This window comes from Natator depressus, chromosome 16, assembly GCF_965152275.1.
Source record: "Natator depressus isolate rNatDep1 chromosome 16, rNatDep2.hap1, whole genome shotgun sequence".
Taxonomy (NCBI): domain Eukaryota; kingdom Metazoa; phylum Chordata; order Testudines; family Cheloniidae; genus Natator; species Natator depressus.
The window spans coordinates 15,389,247-15,409,652 of NC_134249.1; the positions used below are offsets into that span (position 1 = coordinate 15,389,247).

Below are 20,406 nucleotides of genomic sequence, written 5' to 3' on the forward strand. Positions count from 1 at the left end.
ACAGCGGTAGCTATAACCAGCAGATATATTTATCGAGATACATTGCAGCACGTTTTCACAAATGGAGGCTCAAAGTCTGTTTGCAAAAAATGTGGGTGCCAAATCGCCCACTTACAGTTGCACACACAAACCGGGTGAATGCGTGTGCAAATGTCTGGGCAGGTCCCCGGGGAGCCCGTTGAACGTGTGCTGCTGCACCTGCGGGTTTGCTGGTGCGGCTTTTGCAGGCAGGCTTGGACCCCTCTGCTTTTCGAACCCTTGTTCCCTATAGTTCCGGATGGTCTGCGAGCCTTGGGGGCCAGGGCTTGTTTCTTTTCATAAGGTATGTCGACACGGGGCGTGACTGTGGCTTGTGTAGACATACATGAGTTGGCTTTGATCTAGCTAGCTCAGGTACCAGAGCAGTGAAGCCGAAGCAGTGCATTCTTCAGCACGGACTAGCCTGCAAGTCATTACCTAGGATTAGGGGTGGGTTTGTACAACCTGTGCTGAAGCGAACACTGCCACAGCCCCAGTGCTAAAAGTAGCCCAGGTATATCTACGCGAGCTGCAATCCCACCCCGTGACTGCAGTGTAGACCTACCCTTAGACTGTGTGTCCACCGCACCTAACATGCTGAGGCCTGACCCGGTTGGAACCTCTAGGTGCTAGGGTAATCGTAACGACTTCCCATCCATTCAGAATGCAGTTCTGTGCTTGCTTTTCTCCCCGGGCCATGCATCTTCCAAGTCGTGCCACTTTCCAAGCAGTTCCGGTAGCCAGTGTCTTAGACTGAGGATAACGTCCGCACGTAGCGTTGGTATTTCACACTGGCTCCTCCTTGGGCAGCTTTTTACTCCTATGTTCATGGTTCAGTAGCCTGCTGTTTACACTGAGTGCAATGTCCAGACAGGGCTCCCGTCTCTCTGGCCTTCCACACTCTGCTACCTCCAGGGCTGCTGCTTAATATGTCCAAGCTCCAATCCTTTCTCCTCCCTTGCTCTTTTTGCTGCTTGTTGCTGTATCTGTGGGGTTGGTTAGCACTCGGCATGTACAGCACCTGGATAAATGGGGGGAGATTTCTAATCAACACGTTTTGATTTTGGGAGGAGCAGTTCCACCAAGGATAGTGGGAGCAAACCCCGAAAGCATCACTGCTGTCGTCAATAGCAGCCTCTCCCTGACATGTCATGTCCAATCACATCCCACTGCCGAGATCACATGGTACAAGGATGGCCAAACCCTGCCGCTCAGCGAGGAGCTTATCCTCATCCCAGGTGTGTATGGCTGTGCAGGTGAAAACCCAGACTGGTTAATAAGCCAGTGACTTTCCTACCAGAGCTGGCTGGCTGCTTCCTGATGTGAGGGTACATTTCTTATGGGGCCAGTAACACACTTAATAAACTGATACCTAATACAGAAAGTGTAAGGTTAGAATTTTCAAAGGAGTCTAAGGGGTGTAGACACGCAACTCCTATTGAGATGAATCCCATAGGTTATTTTGAGAATCCCAGCCTGGAGTTCCCAGAGTGGATGATCCCCTCTGTGACACTCTCTGATGGATGAGGCTGGAAAAGTTCTCTCGTCACTCCCTGTAATCAACATGGAAAAATAACCCTGACCTGGCAGCTGAACTGCTGTTATGATGGTTTAGAGGCTGTATCCTGCAACCTCTCTGTGTCTGGGTCTCCCACTGAGCTCAACGGGGCCATGAGAGAGATTCGCATGACTATCCAGATGCAGTGTGGGGAGCAAGCTGGTGGGTGGATATGGCCAGGTGCTAACTTGGAGCCATGTGGACAGAGCTGGGCAATGAGCCCCAGCCTTTCCTGGCCTTTCCTTGTTCCAGGTTCTCAGATCCTACAGATCCCGCGAGTGCGGATTTCCACTGGGGGGAAGTACACATGTGTGGCGCTGAATGCAGCCGGCAGAGATGAGAAGCTGTTTCTTCTCCGTGTTTATGGTGAGCAAAGGCTTCCGAGCCTTGTCTGCCTCATGCACTGTGGGCCAACATCTTCCCTCTCAGCCTTTCTGGTTCCATCAGATCAATGGTACCGAAGCTGCAGTTTAGCAGCAGAGCACGTGATGCCACACATGGGCCTTCAGCTCCGGCCCAGGCTCCTGTGGAGACCCATCTGTCTGTGCTTGATGCAGGCCAGCTCTGTTCTAGAAGTAGCCTCTGTTCTGGTGCGGCTCCTGGACAGCACCTTCCCTGGCCAGGCATTCACAAAGTACTATGATTGCACACACAGCTACAGCTAGTACCTAGTTTGGAAGCTTGGTGCTTTGGCAGCTGCCCGCAATGCGAGGATCTCTAAAAGCAAGTGTGCTTTGGGAGTTATACCTATGCGTGAAAGGAGGCTGTATCCCTATGGGCCAGATTTTCACAGGGCTTGCTTAGTTGCCCTGACAACATTTGTGCATGCAACAGCCTGCAAGGGGTTAAGTGCACAATTTGCACTTGCATGCATTTGTGCAGCTGCCGCCTGCATCTGCCCTCCTTTGGAAAGTTGGCCCTGCACATGTGTTTCATGAATAGCCTCTGTGTGGTATGGGGAGGCATGCACACATGGAAGTGTGTGTCCTAAATATGCATGCGTGGGGAGGGGTGTAGTATCTTTGAATCCGCGGTGGTAAGGATAGCTCCTTAGAGATCTTTGAATTTATCTGTGGGCAGGCTGTTCCCCTCTGTAGGAAATATACTGCCCCATCATCCAGCAATACTAGAGTCTCTTGTCTCTCTCTCTCTCTCTCTCACTGGTAAAGTTCCCCCCACCATCACACAGCCCCTTGGAGGCCAGAAGGAGGGCGTGATGGTGCGTGCCGGAGAGACTGCTGTTTTTCAATGTGAGGCTGATGCTCTGCCAGAGCCAGTGGTCACCTGGTACAAGAATGGGCACCAGCTGGCACTAGGGAACGGTGCTCGGACCCTGCTGAGAGGGCAGAGGCTGGAGATTGAAAACGCCCAGGTAAGGTTAGGTTGTACCTAGGGAAACTGTTCCACCTGTTCAGCCTTCCGTGCCCTGTGTGCGAGATTTCGACGGCTCCCTCCTTCTTGCAGGTGTCGGATAAAGGGCTCTACAGCTGCAAAGTCACCACTGTGGCTGGGGAGGCAGAACAAACCTTCACGCTCACCGTCCAAGGTAAGAGAAGAGGGTTTAAACCACGTGCCTCCATCCGTTCTCTCCGGATTGTCTGTCTCAGGAGACCTGGGACTGGGGTCGTGCGAGGGTGCAGGTCAGGGCTGAGGTTAATTGGCAGATCTGGAAGTGAGACCAGTAACACCAGGCCTGTCTCCACTGCCCTACTCCCTGCGCACTGAGTAGGGGAAGTTAATCTGCATCGAGCTTTTCGATAGAGGAAAGGTCAGAAGTCGGGCTGGCCATTGCCTGTTTAAACTGCTTTGGACGGAAAGTTGGGTTTTTAACTTAGTGAACATTTGTGTGAAAAGTGTCTGCTTTCTGTGGAGCATTTATATATATGTGGGTCAAAAACCAGAATGCCCCCAAACTATTTGCATGCTGAAATGCTGCCGCAGTGCCTCCTGGGAGTTGTAGTTCTGGTGCCTCATGCTTCTCTTCTCTATGGGGCGGGCTCCCCAGCTAGACTTTGGGCTTCTCGGTGCTGCACTGCAGTGCAGACTGTCAGGGTGTGAATGCCAGGGCACACCAAAATGTGTCATTCTAATTGCCCTGTGTGGATGCTCCTGGCCCAAACTAAAAGGTACCTTGGTGGCATTAACACAGTCCTCTCTGAAACAGGACTACGCTACTTTAAACTACTTTTCATTTGCCCAGCAGCATCCACACGGGGCAGTTAGAACGTAACATTTTGGTGCACTCTGCACTTCGCACCCCTGTAGTCCACACTGAGGTGCAGTGTAGACATAGCCTTCATCTGCCACTCACCCCCACTCACCAAGACGGGAGACCACGGGAGATGTAATTCAACCAGAGAACCTGGCTTATGGGGGAGATGGGAAGCAGGAGGCAGCGCAGTGGCCATCCATTTCTGATTTTGATTGTTCTCTGAAACGCAAAGTTTTTTTTCCAGAGGAAGAATCCCCATTTTTGTGACCAGTTCTAGTTCGATGCTAGGTCAGTGCTGCAGAGCTGTGACCATGGACATGGTTAGTGCTGGGGAGAGGACCGACTGGGGCAGATGGTCCCCTGGGCTCTGCAATCCAGATCTCGATTTCAAACTCCACTCCTAAAACTTGAGGGCTCTCAGCTCTGGGGTTTTAACTTCAGAGGCCGGGCAGCTGGGAAATGCAGGTCAGGGATGAGAGTGAGCGCAGTCCCCAAGGAGGAGGAGGAGGATGGTAACAGCCCTTCACAGAGCCCAGTGGGGACTTGGGGCCAGTGTGCAGCTCCAGACACTCCTCTCTCACTGACACCCACTGAAGATGGGAGTCACTTTTTATTTTAGCGTTTTGTGCTGTGCCTGCAGGTACAGCCCCTGCAAGAGGAGTGCTGAGTAGGGAAACAGAATGGGGCAGCACATAGGGGACCCAGGTTCTGTTCCTAGCTCTGCTGCCTTGAGCAGGCTGCTGCCTGACTGTGTGCCTCAGTTTCCCCACCTGTACAATGGGAACAATGGCACTCCCCCTGGCTTTGGGAACTCTGGGTGAAAGCGCTTAGTGGTGTTTACTGTGTGTCTGAGCGGGGGAAAGAGCTGCTCTGTGGCTGTGCTTTATGAATGTGATCTCAGCAAATGCAGAGGGGTCCTGATGTCCCACAGCTCCAGTGGCAGTGACTAAGCCTCCCTGTGTGTTCTGCTTCTCTCCCAAAGCCCCCCCGACCATCGAGAATCCACACCAGGAGACGGTCTACAGAGCCGTGGGGAGCCTCCTCATTCTGACCTGCAAGGCGGCCGGTGTTCCCCCTCCTGCCATCAGCTGGCTGAAAGATGGGGCACTGCTGGGTAAGGAGGCCGCATCACCGCATCAGCTGGCTTGATGGGCTGCTGGGAGAGCAGGGCTGGTTGTTAGCTGAACATAGCGTACACAGCTAGAGCGTCTAGCAGGGAGGGGTGGTTTCTGGGTTTAGAATACAGGACTGCGGATGCAGGGTTCTGGGTTCTGTTCCCAGTTCTCATGCCAACTTGCTTTGCGAGTGGAACTGCTCTGTACCTCAGTGTCCCTCCTCTAAAGTGGGGATTCACCATGTGTGGGGATGAGGCCTGGGTCATTCGTGTGTGTGAAGTGCTTTGAGATCTAAGGCAGTGACAGAAGGGCATATTATAATTCATGAAATAAACACCACGGGGTATGCGAGGCCATCTTTGGGTGGGTTCATGGTCTTGTGTGCTTTTCATGAACTCTTGTAAAGCCTTGGGGGTCTATTTACGGAGCCAAAATCATGGGAACTCTGGTTCCCTTGTGGTGTTTCAGTTCTGGGGTAGTGGAAATCGCTGCCCGACATGGTATTTAGATCCCTGCAGAATTAAAGTCTCCGGATAATATAAATGCAAGTACCAGGATATCTGGCTTTATTTGGGTTTACCCCAATCCTACTGTGTTCGACTTGAACCAGGTTCCGCTAGGAAATGTGCAGTATGCAGCCAGGGAAATGCGTGGGCGTCTAAGGAGCCTGATCTTGATTTTGTGTGGTGAAGTTTTCATGACCCCGATGATACATTGAAGTGGGGTCCTGGTGTTTCATGCCCATGAGCAGAAAGTTCCCAGCGCTGCGTAGGGCAGCGCTGCTGAGTCACCCCAGGAAGAGCGAGAGGAGAATGGGGTCCCAAGGTCCCGCTGGGGGGAATTCCAGTGGGAAAGGTGGGAAGCCTCCTTGCCAGAGGTGGGTTGTGGACGAGCAAGCCCGAGGGAACCTCCGCTAAGGAGAAGTCGAGTTCTCTGTACTGGTTTTGGAACGATGCGCTCTCTTTCCCCCTCAGAGAGCAGTGTGGAGCAGGGAGCGGTGTCCCGAGGTGGGCAGCTGCAGATCAGCCGCTTGCAGCCTTTCCACGCGGGCCGGTACACCTGCCTGGCACAAAGCCTTGAAGCAGAGGCCCGCAAAGAGTTCGTCGTCTCGGTGCAAGGTGTGTGTGGCATTGCAGGGGATGGAGGGGGATTGTCGTGGGAGCATTCGGGCCTCTTGAGGATGTGGTTTGCGCTATAAAGGGGTCAGGTAATTCCTCTGCCCTCCAGTCACATTCTCCTCTCTCCGCTCAGCGGTGCCCAGGATCCTGAGCGCAGGCATCCCCAGTGAGCACAGCGTCCTGGAGGGCACCGGGGTGAAGCTGGAGTGTGAAGCGGAAGGACAGCCGGCTCCAGAAGTCACTTGGTTGAAGGATGGGAGACCACTGGAACTGCATGCTGCCCCTCGCCGCCGGTATGCCTCTTGCTAGGGCTCTGGTGCTGCAGAGGGGCACCATGGCTCAGTGTGCAGCGGCTCTCAAAAAAGCGAAGAGAATCTTGGGAATAATTAGGAAAAGAAGAGATAATATGACAGGAAATATCGTATTGCCTCTGTATAAATCCAGGGTACGCCCACACCTTGAATATTGCGTGCAGATCTGGTCGCCCCATCTCAAAAAAGATATTGGAATTGGAAAAGGTTCAGAAAAGGGCAACAAAAATGATTGGGGTATGGAATGGCTGCCATAAGAGGAGAAATTAATAAAACTGGGACTTTTCAGCTTGGAAAAGAGACGACTAAGGGGCGATATGATAGAGGTCTATAAAATCATGACTGGTATGGAGAAAGTAAATAAGGATGTGTTATTTACTCCTTCTCATAACTCAAGAACTAGGGGTCACCAAATGAAATTAATAGGCAGCAGATTTAAAAGAAACAAAAGGAAGTATTTCTTCACACAACACACCATCAACCTGTGGAACTCCTTGCCAGGGGATGTTGTGAAGGCCAAGACTATAACAGGGTTAAAAAGAGAACTAGCTAAGTTCATGGAGGATAGGTCCATCAATGGCTATTAGTCTGGAGGGCAAGGATGCTTTGCGTTGAGTGTAATGCTCGGCTTAGTGCATATAGCTTGAGTGGCTGGTTCTGGCAAGGATGATGCCTGCTACTTAGGGCTCAATGAATTAATCCTTTAGCTCGAGTCAGGGGGGACTTTTGCTTTTGGCACAGAAGGTCACAGGTTTGATACCCAGGCAAGGCCATGGTGTCTGTGTATGTGTGTGGTCCTAGTGGGTTCTGCTGACCTACTGAGTCTCCTCTCTCTGTGTGTGCAGGCTGTCTCCTGATGGCAGCTCCTTGCTGCTCAAGGGGCTGCGGGTGTCTGACTCGGGGGCATACACCTGCCTGGCTCAAAACAGGGCCGGAGAGGACACCAAGCTCCACATGCTGAATGTCCTAGGTGAGTGATGCATGCCAGGTGGTGCTGGGCACAGGTGGGGTTTGCTGCTGGGCAGGGGGCAAAGATTAACCCCCTCAATGTCAACCCCTTCTCCTCCCCCTCAGCTCCCCCTACTATCGAGCAAGGGGCCAACGACTCTGCAGTCATCACCAGCGCCCCCTTGGGGCTGGTTACCATGGAGTGCCAAGCACGGGGCTCCCCTCCCTTACAGATCAGCTGGCTGAGGGACGGACTACCCCTCCCTCTCTCCCACCGGATGAGGCTGCTTTCCGCAGGACGCACCCTCAGGTAAGAGAGGAGGTTCCCGAGTGCTTTCCACTCTGGCCAAAATCCTCCCCCTGTACTCATGCACTGTTGTGCCTGGCTGCCACTGCCCACTCCAGAGGTGGCTGCATTTCAGTGGAGTGTTGAACATCAAGGAGCCTGAGTTTCAGAGGTGCTGAGCACTCACCGCTCCCACTGGAGATACAGCAGGAGCTGCAGGTTCAGCCCGCTGGGTGCTCTGGAAGGCTGGGTGCTTTGGAAAGGCGGCCGTACGCCATGCGGTGTGCGCTCAGCTGTCCCGTGGCAGTGGCACTGCAAGCAGTGGGGAGCAGAAGCCACAAGCTGGCCTTCATGTGCTCTGAATTGATTCATCATCATCTTACCCCACTCCCTACCCCTGGGAGTTAGGATCTCTCCGGTGCAGGACTCGGACACTGGAATCTACACCTGCGTTGCGTCCAGCCGGGCGGGAGTAGCGGAGCGAGGCTTCATCCTGCAGATCCAGGGTAGGAGGGGAATGTCACCTGTGTAACCGAGGGGTCTGCTGAGGAGGGCAGAGCCTGGAGTGTGGGGGGGAAAGGGGCGATTGGGGCTGAGACAAGAAGAAAGCATGGAGAGGGGTTGGGGAAATGCGGGCGGTGGGGAAGGGGTGTATGGGAGAAAGGGGCTGGGAAGTGGGGGGAGGAGAAACTGGCTAAATGCAGATTTGGGGGATGGGGTCACTGGCTAGTTGACTGGAGGGGATCACTGGAGAAGAAATGAGCAAGGGGCAATGCAGGGTGTGATGGGGAATCACCGTGACACTGATCATGGAGGGAGAGATTGACAGAGATGAGGGGCCCCATCTGTTACTGTCCAGAGGATGGAGGAGAGGCAGGATGGACAGCAGGAGCAGACCCAAGCCAGGCTGCCAGTGCGTCAGAGGCTGTATGAGGGTGTCTCCGCTCACTGCGAATGGTGCTTTGCAGAGTCACCTTCTGTTCGGCTGCCTTGGGCAGCGTCTTTCCACTGTAGGCCCCTGAACTGGGTGTCCACAGCCACGCCTCTCAGGATACAGAAGGTGCAGCCTTGGGTGAGGGGGACAAAGGTGTCATCTGAAAATGACAGGTGAGGCCTCCTCTGGCCCCAGTAACAGACGCCTGCTGCTTCTGCCTCCCCGCAGTGCCTCCAGCCCTAGAGCCCTCGGAGAGCAGCGAGACCGTGACCGCAGTGACCAACTCTGCCGTGACCTTCACTTGTGCAGCCAGCGGGTCGCCGCTGCCCACTCTGACCTGGCTGAAGGATGGCGAGCCCCTGATTCTGCAAAACAACCTGGTGCTCAACGGCCCGGGCACAAGGCTGTACCTGGAGTCAGTGCAGCCGGCCGATTCGGGCATTTACTCCTGTGTTGCTGGGAACGAGGCCGGGGAAGTGAGCAAACACTTCCACCTCTCCGTCATGGGTACGTGCCTGGGCGGCCTCTCTGCAGTCTGTCGGCAGGGAGGCTGGAAGGGGGTGAGGGTGGGGGGCATCAGGAGGGATGGGTGAGGGGCAAGCAGGCTGGGCTGATGGGGCTGAGCTGGGGGGCATGAGGAGGGGGATGGGCGGTGCCCAGTCTGTTCTCTTGGATTCAGCTCTCTAGTTTCTGGGCGCTAAGGGCCAGACTCTCCCAGGGGCATTCCTTTGGACTAGCGAATCTCTGCGCTCAGTCCCAAGGAGGACCTTCCCCCTCTGCCCGCCTGCTCTCCCAGGCCCCTGTCCGGAGGAGGGGCGGTGAAATCAGCCCTGCCGTGCCTTGCAGAGCCCCCGCGCATTGAGGATTTGGCCCAGCCCACGGAGGTGGCTGCCGCCATCGGGGCTCCCTTAGAATTGCTGTGCACCACAGTTGGCGTCCCCGCCCCCAGCGTCACCTGGGAGAAGGATGGCCGGCTGCTAGCCAGGCCCGGGATCGTGGCCAGGAACGGGAGCTCCCTGCGGATAGAGAGCGTGCAGGTGGGGACTTCTCCCCCGCCCTCCCCCCTTCCCTCCCTCCATCCCTGAGTTTTCACCTGAGCTTCCCCTCCCTTCTGGCCTTTCTCAGGTGGACGATGCTGGCTTGTACACCTGCCTGGCTGCCAACCCTGCTGGGGAGGATGGCAAGAGCTTCTGGGTCAAGACACAAGGTACCATTGCACAGCGGGGCACCTGTGGCCAGAAAGCAGGCAGGTTGCATAGCGGCAGCAGCCAGCCTCATGTCTGCGCTGCCATCAGAAGTGACTCCTGGCCCCTGGGAGAGTGGCAGGGTGGGGGTGGGGCAGAGCTGGCCACATCAGCCTCTAGCTGATGGTGGGTGAGTGAGCTCACCCTGCTGGCTTCCCTTTGCCCAGCGAGGGGAACGGATAGTGCCCCCGGAGGGAATGGGTTGGGTTGAATGGCATGAAATGCAGGGTTGGCATCAATCTCCACCATGCAGCAACCTTGGTAGGTCCTGGTTTAGTGCCACTAGAAGGCAGCTGTGTTCCAGCAGGACCAGGCTGGGTCTGCGTGTGGGGACAGGGGCCTAGACGTCTCCTATAACTGGGGTGTTGGGGGATGTACCGCACTCTCCCCTGGTGGGAGCCTTTCAGGATCATGGCTGGGCCCGCAGGTCCTGGTCCTCTCATGTGCCCATCCTTCTGGATCAGCGAGGTGGAAGGGGGATGTAAGTGCCTTGCTTGTGAGCCTGGGGCTGGGTGACAGAACAAGCAGGGTTAGCACAAAGCGGAGCAGCGAGGGCTGGGGCATTTCTTGGGCGGTGGTTGGTAGGTGGGTGTTACCATTCGGGGACGGTGCCCTCTCTCCGGCGCTCCCAGTTGCTCATGCGATTCCCCTTCCGCACATGCCTGACCCGCTTGGCTTGCATCCCTGCAGCGCCTGCGAACGTTCGGGGCTCCAGTGAGACGCGCTCTGTGACCGCGCTGGCCGGCGGGCAGCTCTCCCTGGAGTGCCCTGCCGCCACTGACCCGCCACCCCGCATCGAGTGGCACCGAGGGGGCTCCCTGCTGCAGGTGTGTAGTTGGGGCGTTTGCCAGCTGCTGTACGTACCAGGCTGGGCGTGCATGGCAAGGAGGTTGGAGGGAGGGGCTGACGTCTCAGCGAGGTGGCGCTGACTCCCCATATCATCTTCCTGGCTGTGTCAGGGCCCAAGAGATTCCCTCCCACTCTCTGGGGTGCAGCCAATGCACAAGATGGCTTCCCATCACTGCATGGCAGGGGACTGGAGCCCCTGCCCTGGGGATCCCTCCCCGGTGCGTGTCCCTTTGATCAGCCGCCCCCCGCCTGGCTCGGCTCTGGCCGCTAAGCGGTGCGGATGCTGCCTCTGGGATATTGAACCAAGGCCACCAGACTCATTGCCCGTGAAGCCTGCAGTCTGGGCGGTGCTGCTGATGGGGTGTTTGTCTCTGGGTGCTGGCAGGAGGATGCCCACGTGCGGTTTCTGGCCCAGGGGCGCTTCCTTCAGATCCAGCCCATGGGAGTGCCTGACGGCGGAGAATACAGCTGCACAGCGAGCCACGCGCTGGGGAGAACCAGCCTGCGCTTCCACGTGGAAATCCAGAGTGAGCAGAACTCGGGGGGCCTGTGGGGAGGTGTGAGCCCCCGGCTCAGATCCCGCGGCGCCGTCAGTTGCTGGGGCTCCACGGCAGATATCAGAACTGGGCTGATTCAGACGCTCTGGCCCTCGCTTTCCTTCCCGGAGTTGGGTTGGTGGGATACGCCGTGTGATGGGATCCCATTTATCAATGAGCCATCTCCCAATCAGCAGAGGAGTGGGCAGGCTCTTGGGAGTCCCTCCATTTGCACATCTCATTGCATTGGCTTGGTTAATTGGCAGGAGCCAATCCCTGTGCAGCATGTTCTGTCCACAGGCTGTCCGCCTTCGACCTGCTCGTTACCTCATCTTTCCAATGGATTTACCCTGTCCATTGTTGTTATCTTGTTCTTGGCCAGTGGTTCCCTGGATGTTCCCTCCCCTGGCCTTGGCCAGCTCAGAGAGCCCGTCTCTCCACTCGCTGGCCCATTTCCCTATCTTCGCTAGCACAAACGTTCTCGTTTCAGCCTCCTCATCTCTGCGCCTCTCTAATCCTGTCTTCCAAGAAATGAGGCCTCCCCTGGGTTTAATTACTCATCTCAAGCCAGGCCTATGTGGGAGTGAGTGAAAGAGGGAGGGGTTTCAGACCCCCCCATCCCCAAAACATTGGGACCCCTCCAAACTTCTTCCTACCCTGCTCCAGCACCAGGCTCACAGGAGCAGAAGCGGGCTCTGCGCTGCCCCTGGACAGAGGGGGCTCAAGGGCAGAGCAGCTAAGCACAAACTCCACAGTTTCTCTTACTGTTATTTTCCAATGCCTCGCGCCCCCCGTGATTTTTTTGTTGCAGCTGCCCCTGTGATAAAGCCGGGCCCCTTGGCTGTGAGCGCCACTGTGAACGAGTCCGCTCTGCTGCCCTGTGAGTCGGAGGGGCGGCCCACGCCCCAGCTCACGTGGAGGAAGGATGGCCTGCTCCTGCTGCCTGCTGGGAACCCCAGGTACGCTAGCCCGCTGTACTGGGGGCAAGCCCAGGGCCGTTCCGCAGCCGGGCTCTCCCATCAGTTTGAAACCGGCGGTGGGAAAGCAGCCGCTTCCCGTCTGTTTTCTCTGTGGTGCCTCAGCACGGCCAGTGGGCCCAGGTTTGTAACTGGGCTGCTGCGTGGGCCCGGCCCCTTGCAAACAGCGAGGAACGGAGCCTCGCAGGCACCCACGTGAGGCAGGGGCATTTATTACCTCCACTCTAGGCTGGGGGAGCTGCGGCAAGGGGAGATGAGGCGACTTGCCCAAGGTCCCATGGCCAGTCAGGGGCCAAGTTGTGAACAGAGCCCGGGTGCTTTGACACCTAGCCCTGTGCTTGGACCACTCCTCTGTGCTGGTGGTGGCCACCTCTGGCCTGCCATACAATGGCTCTGGTCTGCTGGCAAGTGTTCTCCTCTCCCTCAGTGGCTGTTTTCCTATTTGTCAGCTGCTTTCCGTCAATGAGGCATTAAACCAAACTGGCCGGTGGCCTGATGGACTCACCTTCCCTCCCCTCAGGTTGGAGCTCCTGTCAGATGGCTCCCTGAGAATAGACCCAGTTCAGGTCCAGGACATGGGACATTACCTCTGCGTGGCATCTAGCCCTGCTGGGTCTGACCGACGAGGCCTGGACCTCCGAGTCTTAGGTAAGGGGAGCGTGAGGCGGGAAGGGACTGACCTGGGAATGAGGCAGGCCCCTAGGAGCCTGGCGTGCAGGGTTCGCATCCAGCCATGCTGCATGGATCTCAGACAGCCTCTGCTCTGGATACCACCATCTCCTTTTTCCTCACATGCCGGCTTCCCCTCTCCTTTGTTCCAAGGGGTCCCTCTGCCTCCTGCTGGACTGGCCCAAGCCAATGCGCTCCCCCCTCATTAATGCCGCCTCCCTCCAGCAATGCCTCGAGCTGGTTGGAATCCGCTCCTGAACGGATTGCGTCTGTCTCTGCTCCTCACAGTCCTTCCTGCCATTGCTCCGGGGCCCTCCAACCTCACCCTGACGGCCCACAGCCCGGCCTCGCTTGCTTGCGAAGCTACTGGCCTCCCCAAACCCCACGTGACCTGGAAGAAAAATGGGCACCTCCTGAACGTGGACCTTCCACAGAGCCCATACAGGTACCGGCGCCTTCCTTGCCATGCATGTTGCCGGCGGGGTGGGACGCTCGGGGAAATGTGCAGAGCGAGTCAGGTCTGGTGGCTGGTTCTGCTGCCATTTGGTTCGTTTGCTATGCTGCTTCTGCCATTGTACCCTAGCTCCGCCCTGTACACAGCTGGCCCGGGCCCTCTTTGTCCTGGGGGCCACTGCTGACCTTAGTGGGGCAGGATCTGGTCCTACGTTTGTGACTCCCCCTCATCCATGCACTCTGTGTCTCAGGTTACTGTCCTCTGGCTCCCTGCTGCTTGCCAGCCCCAGCCTCCAGGACACGGCGCAGTTTGAGTGCATCGTAACGAACCCCGCAGGAGAGGCTCGCAGGCTCCTTGCTGTTGCTGTGCATAGTGAGTGGCTCTCTGGCATGCAGTGGTCTCCCCTTGGGACGGCCTTTCTGAGCTCTTTCCATTTCCCGGCGCGCAAATCGCTGACTGAGCTCCGGCCAGTGCTTTCCTGGCACTGGTGTCCGGGCGAGAAGCCTGGGTGAGCCTGCGGAATCCACTGGGGTGGGGGGTACACGCACGCATGTGTGTGCGCGCGCCTTGGTTCTGCAGCTCAAGCTGCAGCAGCTCATGTGTTTAGCTCTGGAGGTCCCCAGTTCAATCCCTGGTGTGTCGGCCAAGATGATGGCTGTCATGCATGCTTCCCGGAGTCTTGCATCCATGCCCAGAGGGGAGAGTCTGGCTCCTGCTCTTCGCTGCACAGCCCCTCTCACCTTGACTCTCCCCATTTGCAGTCCCTCCCACGATTGCCGACGATCACACAGACTTCACAGCCACCAGGATGTTCCCAGCAGTTCTGACCTGCTATGCCTCTGGGGTGCCAGCACCAGCTGTGTCCTGGAGCAAGGATGGAGCCCAGCTGGGAAACCGAGGCAGTGGCTACCGCGTCTTGCCGACAGGTATCAGCAGCACCACCCCGTACATGTGTGTGTCAGAGCGGGGGCAGGGCAGCACGCTCACCTCCCAAGAGGGGGCACTATTCACCTCCAGCCTCCATTATTTACTGCTGCTGTGTTCCCAGGTGCTTTGGAGATCAGCCGTGCTCTGCCGATTCATGCCGGGCGCTACACTTGCACGGCGAGGAACGCCGCTGGCATGGCACACAAGCATCTCCTCCTGACAGTGCAAGGTACCCGGAGCTGCCAAGGCCACTACAGGCTGGGGGGAAGGAGGCGAGCCCCAGCCCCAGAGAGGGAGGGTGGGAGGGGGAGAGGCCTGCGAGAGAGCGCTCCATCTGCTGGGACCGTGAAGGGGCATTAGGAAGTAGCCTGGCTTCTTGGACCTCTCCTGGTTACGACTGACCATAGAGCCCTGGAGGCTGGGAAAGCAGCCAGGTTGTACACTCTGAAGGAGCCAGCTCAGGCACCGTTCCCCGTCTTCACTGCAGAGTCCCCGGTGGTGAAGCCCCTGCCCAGCATGGTGCAGGTGAGGGTCAATGCTGGTGTGATCTTGCCCTGCAAGGCGTCTGGGATCCCCCGCCCGGTGGTCACGTGGCAGAAGGAAGGGATCAGTATCCCAGCAGGTGAGCTGGGGTGCAGCTAAACCAGCCGAGTCCAGAACTGCCCTGCTGGTCACTGCAGCAGCCGGTCCGTGCCTTCACCACAGCAAAGCCCCTGGGAGGGGTTGGTGATGCTACTGGAACTTAGCACCCCGGGCGCTGCTGGGGGTGGCAGTGGCTTGGGCGACAAACTATCTGAGGACCTTCCAAATCCCCCATCCCCTCCTGCCCTAGATCCCCAGTTCTCACGGAACCTCTCCTGGCTGCAGCGCCGGAAGGCACTCCACTTGGTAGCCCTGTGCATCCCAGCACAGTGTCAGAGGGCAGCAGGGGGCACCGTGAGTCAGTTCAGTGGGAAATCAGGATAGCTGGTGATCCTAAAATACCCCTTGGCACATCTAAGGAGACATTAACCTGGGTATCCTTGCTAAAAGCCACCAAGAGTCATTAGACTCTGCCTCCACCTGCTGATTCAGAGGGTCTGATGGGTTCTTCACTTCCTAAGCTAAGCTGTTGTGTGCTACCTGGGAGGAGGCTGCATGTGATGCGCAGAGGAAGCGGTCCCTGTGTATAGTCTGTCTGTCAGTCACTAGTGTGCTTGGGCCAGGGTTGTCTGACCAGTGGCCGGCCTTCCTGCTCTTGCTCTTCATTTCTGTCACATCCCTTTTCTCTCTGATCTTTGTTTCCTGGTGGCAGGAGCCGGTTTCAAGGTGCTCCCCAATGGGCATCTGCATCTGTCCCGGGCCTCTGAGGAGGATGCTGGGGTTTACCTGTGTGTGGCTCAGAACCCCTCGGGCACAGCGCTGGGGAAAACCAGACTGATTGTGCAAGGTAGGAGCATGAACGGGGACCCACGCCTCGGAGCAAACCCAGAGCCACATGTGAAACCCAGGGGGCTGTGCGTTATCCCGCAGCATGTGCTCTCCTGTTCCCCTGGGCCTGGCTGGAATGTCCTGTCTGACCTGGGGAGGTGGCGAGTATCTGTTACTAAAACCTCCATAGGGGACCCAGGACCCAGTGTGTTTCCCAGCTTGATGTGGGATGCAGGGGTGGGCAGCAGAGGTCGGTCACCATTCTGGTCCCTTACAGGTGTTGGACAAGGAACGCTTTCTAGCTTTACAGTGCTCGGAGAAGAGGGCAGGGTGGCTGGATTGCGCTGTCTCTAAACCTGCGCCTGAGGGCCAAGTGTCACCACGCGCTGTTACTAGAGATGGGCTGAGCTGCAGCATTTGGGAGCTGGATCCACATTTCCCCCAAGCACCCAGGGTGTTCAAGTCTGGGTCTGAGGTAGCACAGGGGCCTGCTGGAAACGTAGAGCCTGGATCTGGGTGCAAAGCCAGGTGGTGTTTGGATCCGACGTTCTGGCTTGTGCCCCCTCCACTCTTGTGCTGCATTCGTCTCTGTGCACCATGAGGGAGAGCAGGGGGAGGTGGGAGGGGTTTGGCAGCACGCAGGGGCAGAGGGTAACAGAGGAGCACCATGCAGAGCGGCGAGGCTGGGGTGGGGTGGAGTTCATTTACCAGGGGCTGGCATCTCACTGCAGGGCACTTCTGCAAACTCAGTTATTCATTCAAAGCTGGATCACGCCTGGCATTCACTGGGAAGTAGCTGTGGGAGGGGGAACCCCGTCCGCTGAAATCGGATGAGGGATCCTTTGTCTCCCATTCTCTGTTTTTTCCCAGTGCCCCCAGTCATTGAGGCCAGCCGGCCGGAGCTCTCCATCCTGGAGGGCTTGCAAGTTCTCCTGCCCTGTGCAGCTCGGGGAGTCCCTGAGCCCAGACTCACCTGGTCCAAAGACGGGGTCCCGCTGCCAGGGACAGAGGGAAAATTCACCTTGCTGCCGTCTGGGGAGCTGATGGTGAAGGACTCCCAGGTAAGCAACCCAAGGGGGCAGTGTGTTTTCTGGTTTATCTGGGGCACATCCCATTTACTTCTCCCAGGTCTGCAGGCCCGTGATAGTAAAGGGATCTTGGGAAGAAGTGGCCTTGCAGTGTCATCCTGGGCTGACTGATGACATGTCCAGTGCCTCTTGTACTCTCAGGGGCTGGGAGGGCTGCAGGGGAGGGAGGGGAGAGCCTGGTCCCGGTTAATAGTGACTCCCACTGGCTGATTTCAGGACCTGCAGTCAATGGCTTTTGAGCTTTCTCCCCCGTCCCCTTTGGCACCAGGTGGAGCTGCCTGGGGCTGCATGTGTGTCTGGGGGGATGTTGATCACACAGGTCCCGCAAAGAGAAAAATTAACTTTTAAAACCAAGCACTGAATCAATCTGTGCACGAACACCACTCGAGGAGGAGCCTAGCAGAGCTCTGCCCTGTCCCTGGCATGGCCCCCACACCGAGGCAGGGAGAGTGGGAACTGGCTGGACCCCTGACATGCACACATACCCCCAGGGAAATCTCAGCCGGCTGGGTATTCTCGGGATCCTGAGGAGTACAAAGGACCCAGCTCAGAGTGGAGGATCAGCCCGTTGGCCGGAATGGAAAAGCGCTCAGAATCCTTTGGGCTCGGTTCATTTGTGGGGTGCAGCGCCTCGCCCAAGGGGTGTCCCACTGACTTACTCGAACCTTCCCCCTTTGCAGAGTGGGGATGCCGGGACCTACACCTGCACTGCAGAAAACTCTGCTGGGAAAGCCACACTGCAGCTCCAGCTCTCCGTCCACGTCCCTCCCGCCTTCACAGAGCAGCCAAGGGACCGGACGCTGAACAGGGGCGAGAGGCTGACACTTGGCTGTGTGGCAAAGGGGAACCCGATGCCCCACCTCACCTGGACGGTCAACAACAAACCGGTCAGAGGTAAGCTGGGCAAACTCTGCCACAGGAGTGGTGGGGGCTGGCATGGAATGAGGGGGGATTAGATCGGGGGAGGCAGAGAAAGAAGGCATGAGACCCCCATGTGGTGGGAGGGGTAAGAGAGCAGGTGAACGAAAGGAGAGTGACCTGGGGGCGGCACTGGTGTCTCTTAGAAAAGGCCCCAGAGATCCTGGTAGCAGGGTGCAGACCTAGCTGTAGGTTATTGTGCAGAGCTGTGTGCAGGAGGGAGTGCAGTCGAGTGGTTAGAGCAGGGAGTCGGGGCTCCTGGGTTTTGGTCCGGGTTGTGACACTAGCTCTGTCTGAGTCACATGACTTCTCTGTGCCTCGGTCTCCCCACCTGTAACACGGAGCTAAGAAAACCCACTTCACAGGGGGGCAGGTTGCGAGACTTGCACTGTGAGCTCGCTGAGCTAGAGGCGGTGGAGAGGGACGTGCTGCTATTTTCATCATCCCGGGTGGGCCTGCCCTCAGAAGAAGGCTCTGAAGAAGTGGAAAGGGTGGCCATTTTGTCCAGGTCCTGCCGTTCCTTCTGGGAAGTGAGGGCATCAGCCCTGGTCTGTGTCGCTCACTTTCCCCCAGGAACAGAAGGAAGAGCTGGACTCCAGGGCCTTCCAGCCCCTTCCCCATTCACCCTAACTCTCAGGCACCAAGGGCTCCAGCATGCTGGTGGCGTGGCTGAGTTGGCAGGCACCTGCTTGCTCCATGGTACCATGCATTGGGGAGCTGTCTCCACTGTCTGCCTGCCAAACCGTCCCGTGTGGCTTCCCTTGGCAGCGGGCATCTGGGAGCAGAGCGGGCAGAGCACCCTGCAGAGGGAGGCCATCACCAAAGAGGACAGTGGCACCTACACCTGTGTGGCCAAGAACAGCGTGGGCAGCGTCAAGGCCATCGCGTTCGTCTATGTGAAAGGTACCTTGGCAGGTGGGGGCGGCTCGCTCGTGGAGTGCTGAGAGGAGGGGGTCTGGTCTCGGCCTGGAATAGCACCTCTGTGGTCAGCAGACCCTCCTGCATCCACGGAGACCAGAGCATGGCCTGGTGTCTGAAGGCCCTGGCTGTTCCGGGAGCGCATAGCCCAGACCAAGCAAGATTTTTGTCTCTAACCCATTTTCCTTCCCCAGAGGCTCCGGTCCTACGTGGCGAAGTCAGTGCCTACCAGGTGGAGCCCCTTGGGGGCAACGCCCTCCTGAACTGCGAAGCCCACAGCGACCCTGCCCCAGTTATCCACTGGAATAAAAACGGGCTCCCGCTGCTGGGCAGCCCCCACCTACGCCAGCTGCAGAACGGCTCGTTGGCCATCTATGGGACGGTGGTGAGTCCCAGTCCCAGCACTGGCTCCCTGTAGACGGGGGCTGAGGGCTGCAGGGGTGTGTGAGAAGGGGCTTGGGTTTCCTCCCTTTTCTCTCTATTTGTTTGTGCTGCCAGAAGTCGTCAGTGCAGCCCTGCCTTGGGCAAGGTGGGTGATGCACCTGCTTTCCCTCCTCCCAGAGCGACGACGCGGGGCGTTACAAGTGCGTGGCAGAGAACGAGGTGGGCACGGTGGAGAAGGTGGTCACCCTCGCCCTGCGGAGTGAGTGTCCGTCCACATTGGCTGCCTCGGCAGTTTAGTCTCACGGACGGTGTCGCCCTCATGCCTGTGGGGCGGGGGTTGGCAGTTGGTTTGCAGGGGAAATGGCCGAACTGGGTGTATCCTGCTTGATCAGGTCCCTGCCATTGCTCCAGGCCTTGGGCACTGGTGCTCCTCGGTCCCTCCAGTTCTCTCCCTCTGGCACACAGTGACATAGTCTGCTGAGGCCTGACATGCTTTGGCCCAATTGGGTTAAGTGCACAGGTGCTTGGTGGTGTGGGGGCCGGGGATATACGGGAGGTCAGACAAGGTGATCAGGTGTCCCTTCTGGCCTTAGACTCTCTGACTCTGTAACTGTCCTCAGGATGTGGGCAGAGGACTGAGATCAAGAAGAAAAAATGACAGAGGTGTCTAGTAACCCCACTGACGGAGAGGATCAGCCTCATAAAATCCCCCGGGGCCTCAGAAATCCAAAGTGACTGTGTGTGAACATCTCTCTTGGAAGAGTCCGGGTTACATCTGAGAGTGACTGACCAGAAGCCCCTCAAAATAAGTATGGGTGGAGCTATCCCACCCCCTCTGAACTCTGGGGCAATTCAGAGCTGGATGTCAGAACGCCTATACTGGTCTCAGCTCCACTGAGCACACACGGACTCGGCCGGGCGTAGGGTGCTGCACTGACCAGGTGGTTTCCCCCCTGTGTTCTAGGTGCCCCTGTGTTTAGTGTGAAACCTCAAGATGTGGCTGTGAGTGCTGGGGAGAGAGCAATGCTGCACTGCCAGGCTACTGCAGAGCCAGCCCCCACAGTGGAGTGGACCCGGGAAGAGAAACCCCTCCAGGAGAACCACCGAGTCCAGATCCTAGCCAACTCCACGCTGCTGATCAGCGCCGTGGAGGAGAGAGACGTAGGGCTGTACGAATGTGTTGCACGCAATCTGATGGGATCCTCGGTCGTCCAGGCCTTCCTGACGATGCAAGGTATGTGCCCCATGGGCTGGAGATCCTGCGTGAAACGGGGGAGCCTGTTAGTGCCCTCTACCCTCTCCGCACACCACAGGGGAGGACTGGTCGCTGGGAGGGCAGCATGGCTGCGGGGATTAAGCAAATAGAACCATATTGGCTGTAAGTTCTATTTCCCCCGCCCGCCCTAATGGACGGGCACTGGGCAAGCTGGGGCAGTTGGTCCAGATGCTCTCTGCCCTGTGGAGGGGGCTGTGGCCAGCACACCTACTCCTGTGTCCACTTGCCCCCTCAGTCCGGCGGCAAGGCCTGCGCA

At 57.5% G+C, this 20,406-nt stretch overlaps 1 protein-coding gene across 1 annotated transcript in view; it reads left to right on the plus strand.

Annotated features, from left to right (window-relative positions):
* HMCN2 (hemicentin 2) overlaps positions 1–20,406 on the plus strand; it is a 119,860-nt gene that overhangs the window by 85,852 nt on the left and 13,602 nt on the right. Inside the window, exons 58-86 of the mRNA XM_074973993.1 lie at positions 1,095–1,256; positions 1,829–1,942; positions 2,746–2,948; positions 3,041–3,122; positions 4,771–4,902; positions 5,878–6,021; positions 6,155–6,314; positions 7,178–7,302; positions 7,407–7,590; positions 7,975–8,072; positions 8,729–9,007; positions 9,347–9,537; positions 9,626–9,707; positions 10,435–10,571; positions 10,979–11,120; positions 11,941–12,088; positions 12,627–12,754; positions 13,064–13,220; positions 13,480–13,601; positions 13,991–14,155; positions 14,278–14,385; positions 14,644–14,778; positions 15,451–15,585; positions 16,437–16,627; positions 17,335–17,548; positions 18,341–18,475; positions 18,685–18,875; positions 19,052–19,133; positions 19,839–20,108. Coding sequence (XP_074830094.1) covers positions 1,095–1,256; positions 1,829–1,942; positions 2,746–2,948; positions 3,041–3,122; positions 4,771–4,902; positions 5,878–6,021; positions 6,155–6,314; positions 7,178–7,302; positions 7,407–7,590; positions 7,975–8,072; positions 8,729–9,007; positions 9,347–9,537; positions 9,626–9,707; positions 10,435–10,571; positions 10,979–11,120; positions 11,941–12,088; positions 12,627–12,754; positions 13,064–13,220; positions 13,480–13,601; positions 13,991–14,155; positions 14,278–14,385; positions 14,644–14,778; positions 15,451–15,585; positions 16,437–16,627; positions 17,335–17,548; positions 18,341–18,475; positions 18,685–18,875; positions 19,052–19,133; positions 19,839–20,108 — 4,416 coding nt within the window. The remainder of the gene's footprint in view (positions 1–1,094; positions 1,257–1,828; positions 1,943–2,745; positions 2,949–3,040; positions 3,123–4,770; positions 4,903–5,877; positions 6,022–6,154; positions 6,315–7,177; positions 7,303–7,406; positions 7,591–7,974; positions 8,073–8,728; positions 9,008–9,346; positions 9,538–9,625; positions 9,708–10,434; positions 10,572–10,978; positions 11,121–11,940; positions 12,089–12,626; positions 12,755–13,063; positions 13,221–13,479; positions 13,602–13,990; positions 14,156–14,277; positions 14,386–14,643; positions 14,779–15,450; positions 15,586–16,436; positions 16,628–17,334; positions 17,549–18,340; positions 18,476–18,684; positions 18,876–19,051; positions 19,134–19,838; positions 20,109–20,406) is intronic.